Source organism: Propithecus coquereli, unplaced genomic scaffold (assembly GCF_000956105.1).
Source record: "Propithecus coquereli isolate 6110/MARCELLA unplaced genomic scaffold, Pcoq_1.0 Scaffold343, whole genome shotgun sequence".
NCBI lineage: Eukaryota > Metazoa > Chordata > Mammalia > Primates > Indriidae > Propithecus > Propithecus coquereli.
In genome coordinates, this window is record NW_012149097.1 from 1,841,855 (window position 1) to 1,849,919 (window position 8,065).

Sequence of the window (8,065 nt, forward strand, 5' to 3'; positions counted from 1 at the left end):
ACTGAAAATGATACTTATTCAGGAATAAGGCATTGCAGTGGGAATATGCTTGCCATAGTAAGGTATGTGTGTGTTCAGGAAGGTAAAGAAAGACAAGTTTTTAAAGGAAAAATGAAGAGGATCACATAACTGTTTTGAGATAATTATTGGCTAATCCAAGGGTCAGTAGCAACAGGGGTGCCAGTCCGAGGTTGGACAGGCAGCTGCTGAGAAAATGTCCTTGCAGAAATATTTTCTGTGTAAGATTGCAATGGTGTTTGTGCAAGGTTGTGTTTATTGCAGTCTTTTGTGATAGTTTTTATTATCAGGCATTTGTATATCAGACCCTCTCTTCATGGGCTTCCCCAGCATTATTTGTCAGGGTATTTTTAACACAAGTGACTCCATTTTGATTCTGACAACTTTCACATAAAAATTTCTAGCTACTACAGATAAAAGTTTTCTTGACCCTGTCTTATTTCTACTTCCAGCTCCTTCTTCACAGATGACCATTTTATTTTCCATGTATTTATATATGGATATGTGCATATATAGTCTGATGTGTATAGTAGGTTTTTAAAAACTATATAAATAACATGTATTATTCTGCAACTCGCTTTCTTTGTGTCAATATATATAGATCTACAAGTGCATTTAGATCTTCTAAGTTATTAATACATACAGATCTACCTTTTAACCTCCACATACTTCAGAATATGAATGCATTATAGTTTATTTAGGCATTTCCCTTTTGATAAATATTTGCTTTCAGTTTCTTTTTTCAAATAAAAACAAAGTTGCATTCTATTTATAAAAAGCAAAAGCAGGCCAGGCACGGTGGCTCACGCTTATAGTCCCAGCTACTCAGGAGGCAGGGCAGGAGGGTCGCTAGAGCCTGGAAGTTTGAGGTTGCAGTGAGCTGTGTGATCTCCCTGCTGCACTTCAGCCTGGGTGATAGAGTAAGACCCACCCCTCAAAATATATATAAATACACACACACACACACACGCACGCACGCGTGCACGCATATATACATATACACATAGTGAGAGACAGATATCAATGCTATAGTGAAAATTTTTGTATGTGCCTGTTTGTGCACTCGTGCACATGTGTATACCTATATTTTACTTGATTTTAAAAGTTGTATTCATTTCTAATAGTTGTGTGCAAAGAGCATAACAACCAAGAAGTGGATGAAAGGACTGATTTTTGCTTCTATGCAGATTTTCCTTGTTTATGATTTTACAAAGTAGTCTCTTCTTCAGGATGAAGGACCAACAGCAAGAGACCTGCTAGTGCAGTATGCTACAGGGAAGAAAAGTTCCAAAAACAAGAAAAAGTTGGAAAAGGCAATGAAAGTGCTCAAGGTGAGACTTGGATTTTGGAAATGAGATAGGAATCATTGGAATGCAGAATATGTAGTTTTTAGCCAGAGCTCTTTAAGAATTTAAAATCAAGGAATAGCATTTGCAAAAGACTTAGAAATATGTGATGAATTTTTAAGCACTAATTCCTTAGATGAATAAATATAATCAGCTCTAGCAAAATCTATGACTTGGATCAATTAATTTTATCAAATTCACTTTTCATGTCTTCTGATCACAGTGGCTTATATTAGGGTGTCTTTGCTAGACACGTCTTCTCAGAAGAGTGTATGAATAAAGTACGTTTGCTAATTTGTAATGATTATTCTGAAAATCATTAATTTGGCCCTTGTGTGTTTTTTAATGTTTGTATTTGCAAATTTCTCTAAGTCTCACAGGTGCTAATGGCTGGAACATTCCCAAGGTTTAATCTTGGGATTAACTTTAAAAGGCAAAAACCAACTTTTGTTCTTCCAGTTGAAAGAAAGGTTTTGGGAACAAGGATTTTTTTTTTTTTTTCATTTTAAATAGTCTAAAAGACTTCATAAAAAGCCTTTAGCACATTAGCACATTGAATTCTAAGGGCTTGATCACTGTAATTCAGACTGGAAATGTTTTCCCTCTCCCTTTCAGAAACAAAAGAAGAAAAAAAAGCCAGAAGTGTTTAATTTTTCAGCTATTCATTTGATTCATGATCCCCAAGGTACTATATTATGACTTCCCAAGTTCCTTGTTGGCCTTATCCCTGCCTGTTTTGTTTCCTGCTTTCAGGGTTGTCAGGGAATATATTAATAAGATCCCTGGCACTTAATAGACAGTCAATAAATGCTTAATTATTACTAGTTAGTTGTAACCAAGAGAATTATGTTCTAAAGCAATGACTCCCAGTTTACAACAAAATAAACATGTGGAACAACAGGCCTTTCTGAGTTTCATGTCTTCAACGACACAATATTAGCACATTGTACTTGACCAAATAAAAAATTGACAGTCTTTTGTCGTTCCTTTTTTTAAAAAAACGAGTCTGTGGAAACTGAAAGCCTGGGAAACCCTGTTCTAGAACGCTAATTCTCAAGCTAACCTATACATTGGCATCACCTGGGGAATTGAGTCCTGTCATTCCCGGAGACTCTGGTTTAGTTGGTATGGGACGTGGCTGGGTGTCGAGGACTAGTAGATGCTCTTTGTTCTCTGGTATGTGGCAACATTTGGTGACCTCTGCTGTAGATTAGTGTCCGTCAGACTTTAATGTGCATCCAGATCACCCGGGGGACTTGTTAAAGCGCAGATTCTGCTCTTCTAAGGAGCTCCCAGCTGCTGCTGGTCTGTGGACCACCCTTTGAGAAGTAAGGCTCTGGAGAGCTATTAAGTAGAGCATCTATCAAATACTCACTCTAGTTGTTGATGCTGAAAATCTTGGGACTCCTTAAGACTTTACTTTGGGCACCATTAAAAAGTGTATTCACCTGTGTATCAATCTTTTCACTGATTCAACTACTCCATTTTCCTACACCTGTTATTAATATATAAATTTTGTACAGACCATGGCCTTACAGTATACTTCTTTGGTCTTCTCCTTTCCAGATTTTGCGGAAAAACTACTAAAGCAGCTGGAGAGCTCTAAGGAGAGGTTTGAAGTGAAGATGATGCTCATGAACCTCATCTCCAGATTAGTAGGAATTCATGAGGTTTGGATCACATTATGATTCTCTTGGTGAATATTAGAAGTAGAATTAATTTTGGTAAAAAGGAAAGCCATTAGATAGAAGAGTGGCATAATTTTATTCCCCAAACATTTAAACACATACAATTTATAGAAGAATAAAATCTCTAAAAATAGCGGCTTATATCACTTTGTTTTCCTTGAAATAAATATGTTAATTTGTACGTATATTCAGTTTTTGGACAGGCTATTTTGTGTTCTGCTTTTCTACTTCGTTTGTATTGACTTTGTTTCACATAGACATTTTCCTGAGCCAACATAAGGTACATATTTTTACTGACCATTATTACATCTTTCTGTTTGTTTAACCCTTCTTGGCTTTCTTGACTTCCAGATCCCTCCACTAGGAAATTGTCACGTTTGCAAAGCTGGATTTTCTGGTTATTTATTTTATATTAACATACTAACTGCCACAATAGAGAAAAATTTTTTTCCTGGGGCCACGGTGTTTTATTATGAAAATAGAATAAAAACTTCGAAGACAAAATGATCCTTTCTAATTTAATGAAAAATTTGTTACTTTTTATTGTTTTCTGTGCATGAGTTATATGCAATTTGAAAAATAGTTCTCTTGGCTCCCAAGGTGAAGAGATGTGTGAGTTATATATGCTTCAAGAGGCCCTGGGCTCAAAACTAGCATGAGTTCAATACAACTCACATGGCAGTTAATGTGTTAAATTAGATTGCAAGGGCTCCTTGATGGCATATATGTGTATACATATGGGAACTTCACATATACTCTTAGACCAGATGCCATCGTAGAAAAAGAGATGCCCAAAAATTTAGGCCATTAAGAAATAACCATTGAGGTTTTTCTATATCATTTTGATCTTGTGACGTGCTCCTGTGAACATCATTGAGTATGTTGTTTTCCTTAAAGAATTTTTTCAAATAAAAAAGTAAAACAAGAGGCTGGGCACTGTAACTAATGCCTGTAATCCCAGCACTTTGGGAGGCTGAGACGGGAGTGTCACTTGAGGCCAGGAGTTCAGACCAGTTTGGGCAACATAGGAAGAGCCTGTCTCTACAAAAAAATAAGAAAAATTAGCCGAGCATGGTGACATGTGCTTGTAGTGCCCTACTCCGGACGCTAAAGCAGGAGGATGGCTTGAGCCCAGGAGTCCAAGGCAGCAGTGAGCCATGACGGCACCATGCACTCCAGCCTGGGCAAGAGTGAGACCCTGTCTCTGTCAAAAATGAAAGCACACGTGAATGAAAGTACTTGTTGCCTTTATCTAAGAAAAACCTGTTAACATTTTACCGACTACATTTCTTTTTCTGCGTGGGCTGTAGTCCCAGCGTAGGATCACCAGGTCAGTTCTTGTTGCATTTGTGCAGTCATTTCATTCAGACCTGCGTTTGAGCTCAAGAGGAAGGCAAGAGGGATTTGCGATTTGAGCGTGGTTTGATGGAATGACACTGGATTTTCACACTGACTAAAACTGGACATCCATCTTCATGTTGAACCAAAGTCTTCCCTGTTACTTCTTAGTGGCCCATCTTACTTTTTGCTCTGTAGCTAAAGTAGAAAAAATTAATCTATTCCCACATGATGAAAATTGAGAAAAAAAACCAGTCCATCTCCAAAATTTCTCTTCTTTAAGTTAAAACATTACCTGTTTCTTTAATAACTGGGTCCTGGTCAACTTTATCTAGGTAGTCTCCAGAGTATTAGTATTTTCTCTTTAAAATATGGAGCACAAAAAAAAAAAAATATGGAGCACAGAGTAATTCCTTTATGTGGTTGGACTGGTGTACAATAATAAAACCAGCAGTGGGTTTTTTAGTGAATAAATTGTAGTAGGTAGTATGGAGATTCGATTTACTGTTTTGTCCCTTGCTTTGGAGCCTGATATCAATGCCGTTCCTTCCTGTAATCCCTCTCTCTTAGAACACTAAGAAATCAGTTCTGCAGCCACAGCAGTTTTTATAGAAGAATGTTAACGTTTTGTTTACCTCTTCCCTTAGTTAATTCTGCATACACTTTCTCCTCCTTAAGGATAGCAGCACAGCCTCATTTGAGAAAGAGCACCTTTCCTTGGTTAATACAGCATATCGAATCATCCTAGCACATGGCTGGTTACTGAGAAAAAACAAAAGTGAAAAGTGATTCCCAATTAGTTGATCTGAGCAGTGAAACTCCACAGCGTCGGTTGTATCAGTATTAAAGTCAGTGTTCTCTCTACAGCTTTTCCTCTTCAACTTCTATCCCTTTGTGCAAAGGTTTCTGCAGCCCCACCAAAGAGGTAAGCCACTCACTTGCCACGATTCTTTGTTGGCTTTGGCAATAGAATAAACATTCAGAGTCTTTTGTTCCGGAATCGTTAAAGGCAGAGTTAGGAGCACAAGTGTTCTCTGTCAGAGAAGGGGAGAGAAGCCCTTATGTTTTCTCTCTAGGGCTGCCATGGCCATGGGTTAGTTCTGCTCATCAGCCTTAAGAAACCATTGTTTTTGAAAAAAACAACAACAAATTTGTTTCTCAAAGCAAATCTTTTTGTAATACCATAAGTACTCATGGAAAATTCTAAAAAAGAAATTTGACCTTTTACTATATATCTTTGTAATAGATAGCAGGATTTTATCGTACTCTTCTCATTGACCTCATGTATATTCTCAATAAAAACAGCAAAAAAGTAGGTAAGAAGAGATGGTTGTTGTTGCCTTTGAACTTGAAACAAAGTAGAAAAGAAACCAACATTTATTGAGCATCTAACATGAGCCAGGCACTATGCTAAGCGCTTTGCATACATCATCTCATCTAATCCTGACGTCAGTCCTGTGAGTATAGAAAGAAAGGGAAAAAACCCCACCAGGGTCCCTCAGCAAATAAATGGCAAATCAGGATTCACCTCACGTCTTTCTTTTGCCAAGGACCTGTTCCTTACACTATACTGCCCCTTTGAAGGGAGAGTGTGTGAATATATGTATATTTGTATTTATTCATCTATTCATTCAACAAGTATTTAATTATTTTTATGCCAGGCACAGCGTTAGACACCAAGAATTCAAGAGTGAACATAAAGCAAAGTCCTTCCCCTCGTAGAGCTTACATTCTAGAGGGAGATACAGACAGTTCTCTGTAATATATCCAGGTAAAGATAAGTGCTTTGAAGAAAAAGGATGCAGGGTGAGGATAATAGGGAGTGTTTTGGGGGTTCTGTTTTAGATTGTGTGACCTGTTGATAAGGCAGCAGTTGAGCAGGGACCCGAAGAAAACGAGGGGGTGAGCCATGCAGATATCTGGGGTTGGGCATGCCAGGTGGAACAGACAGCAATAGCATTAAGGCCAGAACATGCTTGCCATGTTTCTGCAGTCCTGAGAAGCAGGGCAGCAAACCAACTGTGACCTTTCTGTTCTCTACATTTGCAGAAGTAACAAAGATTCTTCTGTTTGCCGCACAAGCGTCTCATCACCTGGTACCCCCCGAGGTGAGAACCCTTAACCTGCCTTCTGGATCTAGTGCATGGGTAGTAGTGTTACTGTTCGGCGCGTCAGTCACTGTTCCCACAGGAGCTTTTTCCCCCAACCCCGCCTTTAAGTGGGTGGAAGAGACACTAAGTCTTAAGGAGGTATACACAGAACTTCAGTTGTACAGCTCACTGACAGTGAAGTTTCTTTTGGACAGGTTCTTGAGAATTCCGATTTTGTTTAATAACCAAATTTTATGACTAGGGAAAGTCAAGAATATTAGCAAGTTTACAGTGATTATTTTTCAAAGCTTATAGTTCCTTTCCTTAATTAAAACACTGTTGGATTATCCTGTGTCAAAGCAGTTTTTTCCATCTATATTTTAAAATAATGTTAAAGGAGAATAAAATTTAGTCTGAGGATAGCTAAGAATATAACTCCTAAGTGGAGTGTTTTCACCCTCGATTCCTTCCAACTCCCAAACCGAAGGTAGAGGGCTGTTTTTCCACTGTGAATGATCTGTTGTCCTTGCATCCTCAAGTGTTTGAGTAGGTACAGATGTTTTACTAGCATTCATCTCTTCTTTTGCTCCCAACTCAGATCATTCAATCATTGCTCATGACTGTGGCCAACAATTTTGTTACCGACAAGAACTCTGGGGAAGTCATGACAGTGGGGTATGTAGAACATACATACATGGCAGAAGATGTCTTTAATGGATCAGGTTTGCTCTGTGTTACCAAGATAAAAGATTTTAGCTGGCAGTGTCTCCTCTAGAAAAGCAGTTTAAAATATTCTTCAATCTTCTCAGGAGGCTTGGTAATTTTTTTATTGGTCGGAATTTTGAGGAGGGAACCAGAGAAAAGACACTTGTCCTTTTAATCAGCATTTTGGTTTTTTTACTAGTTTCACTCTTTCTGGAAATGAATGACTACATAGCAATCTGAGTGTTTTTCTCTGATCTCCGACTCTGAACTCGTGTCTTACCCTGTGTCTTAGTCCATCTTATGCTGCCATAACAGAATGGCACAGACTGGGCAATTTATAAAGAAAAGAGATTTATTTGGCTCACAGTTCTGGAGGCTGGGAAGTTCAAGGGCATCTGCTTGGCATCTGCTGAGGACTTCCTTGCTGCGTCATGGGCAGAAGGCAGAAGGGCAAGAGAGCTTGAGAGCAAGAGAGGGCCAAACTCGTTTTCATAACAACCCACTCTCGAGATAATGAACCCGCTCCTGCGACAATCACCTGCCTAATCGCCTTTTAACAGACCTGCCTGTTACTACTATTACAGAGTATTACGGTGGCAGTTCAATTTCAAGATGAGTTGTGGAGGGGACATTCAAATCATATAGCTCCCTGGAACTAATGATTTATTATTGGATCACTCTTTCATTCTAGGGCAATTGATTTGGCCGTTTTCATTAATTCAGAAACACTTAGTAAGTGTTAAGTGCAGGTTTAAAGATTGTCTAATCTGTCCTCATAAGTAAGTGATAAGCTGAACAGTTGCTTTTTGTATTCCTTGGAAAATATTGCTGGGATAACGGCCTTAAAGACCTTTAACCTTTCTTTTTTTTTTTTTTTTTT

General features: G+C 38.4%; 1 protein-coding gene across 1 annotated transcript in view; it reads left to right on the forward strand.

Moving 5' to 3' along the window:
• The window catches only part of SDAD1 (SDA1 domain containing 1), a 26,993-nt gene that overhangs the window by 10,511 nt on the left and 8,417 nt on the right, over positions 1 to 8,065 (forward strand). Inside the window, exons 5-10 of the mRNA XM_012650973.1 lie at positions 1,248 to 1,349; positions 1,980 to 2,049; positions 2,931 to 3,034; positions 5,258 to 5,315; positions 6,440 to 6,498; positions 7,079 to 7,249. Coding sequence (XP_012506427.1) covers positions 1,248 to 1,349; positions 1,980 to 2,049; positions 2,931 to 3,034; positions 5,258 to 5,315; positions 6,440 to 6,498; positions 7,079 to 7,249 — 564 coding nt within the window. The remainder of the gene's footprint in view (positions 1 to 1,247; positions 1,350 to 1,979; positions 2,050 to 2,930; positions 3,035 to 5,257; positions 5,316 to 6,439; positions 6,499 to 7,078; positions 7,250 to 8,065) is intronic.